The sequence below is a fragment of the Trichechus manatus genome, unplaced genomic scaffold (genome assembly GCF_000243295.1).
Source record: "Trichechus manatus latirostris isolate Lorelei unplaced genomic scaffold, TriManLat1.0 scaffold00145, whole genome shotgun sequence".
Classification (NCBI taxonomy): Eukaryota; Metazoa; Chordata; class Mammalia; order Sirenia; family Trichechidae; genus Trichechus; species Trichechus manatus.
In genome coordinates, this window is record NW_004444081.1 from 6,218,915 (window position 1) to 6,220,186 (window position 1,272).

The 1,272-nt window shown below is 37.9% G+C and overlaps 1 protein-coding gene across 1 annotated transcript in view; it reads left to right on the forward strand.

Annotated features, from left to right (window-relative positions):
• Positions 1-149: 149 nt before the first annotated feature.
• The window catches only part of LOC101341016 (dimethylaniline monooxygenase [N-oxide-forming] 5-like), a 43,364-nt gene continuing 42,241 nt past the window's right edge, over positions 150-1,272 (forward strand). Inside the window, 1 exon segment of the mRNA XM_012558203.1 lies at positions 150-284. Within this exon segment, the coding sequence (XP_012413657.1) occupies positions 150-284 (135 nt within the window).

Consider the following 1,272-nt stretch of genomic DNA (forward strand, 5'->3'; position numbering starts at 1 on the left):
GTCATAAAACAGTATGTGTACTGACTGTTTAATGAGAAACTATCTGTTCTGTAAACCATCACCTAAAATACAATAAAAAAGAAAAAAAACTTAAATTTATATGCCAATAATTCTGGTTTCATAATTTAAATTTCCTGATTCAAGAGACAATGCGGGGAAAAAGAATTGCAGTGATTGGTGCTGGGGTCAGTGGATTAGGTGCCATTAAGAGCTGTCTGGAAGAAGGACTCGAGCCGACCTGTTTTGAAGGAAGCAGTGACATTGGGGGACTGTGGCGATATGAGGTAAGTTTAAATAGTAAGTTTCACTCTATGTATGATGACGTTCCCCCGCTCCATGTCCGGGAAATAGAAATACAAAGATTACAGCACTAATTTATCCTTTAATTACCAGCATAATAATTATTATTTTTATTGCTGCTTATGCCTGTATGTTGAATCCCAATCTCTCTTTTTCCCCAAGGATAATGTTCAAGCAATCCTTCTTCCTTTCAGAGTCCAGCTTCTTGAAAAGGGAAAGTATACTTGTTCTCTGCATTTTCTCACACCTCCCTTCACATCTAACATTTGCTACATGATGAACTTCCTCAGCACCCCACCTCCCAAAAAAAGACACATCAAATGGACTTTCTGTTCTAAAATTTGTTACTTTTTCAAGAGAATCTAATAATGCTGAACTAACTCCTTCTTCAAACATTTGTTCCTGACTTCTGCAACTGCACTCTTTTCTTCTCTGCTTTTCCTTCTCAGTATTTTTCCACTTGGTGTCTAAATGTATCGTTTTAGGCTTTATCTTCAGTATTTTTAACCTTTTACAAGTTTCTTATGGCACCTCCTTATGGCCCCTTGGCTTCAGCTATCTCATATAAATGATTCTTAGATCTTTTTTTTCTTTTTTAGTTAATTTTTTTATTCACTATGAGCCGGAATCGACTCCACGGCAATGGGTTTGGTTTGGACTATTTTTTTTAAGGTTTTTTTTTTTTTATTGTTGTAGTTAAATGACGTTTACATTTCAAGTTAGTCTCTCATACAAAATTTTATAGATACATTGTTATGTGACCCTAATTGCTCACCCCCTTCTACGACAGCACACTCCTCCTTTCTGCCCCTGATTCCCCATGACCATTCAACCAGCTCCTAACTCTCTCTGCCTTCCCATCTCACCTCTGGACAGAAGCTGCGCTTTTGGTCACTTGTATCTACTTGACTAAGAGGCACACGCTTCACGAGCATCACTTTATGTCCCATAGTCCAGTCCAATCCCTGTCTG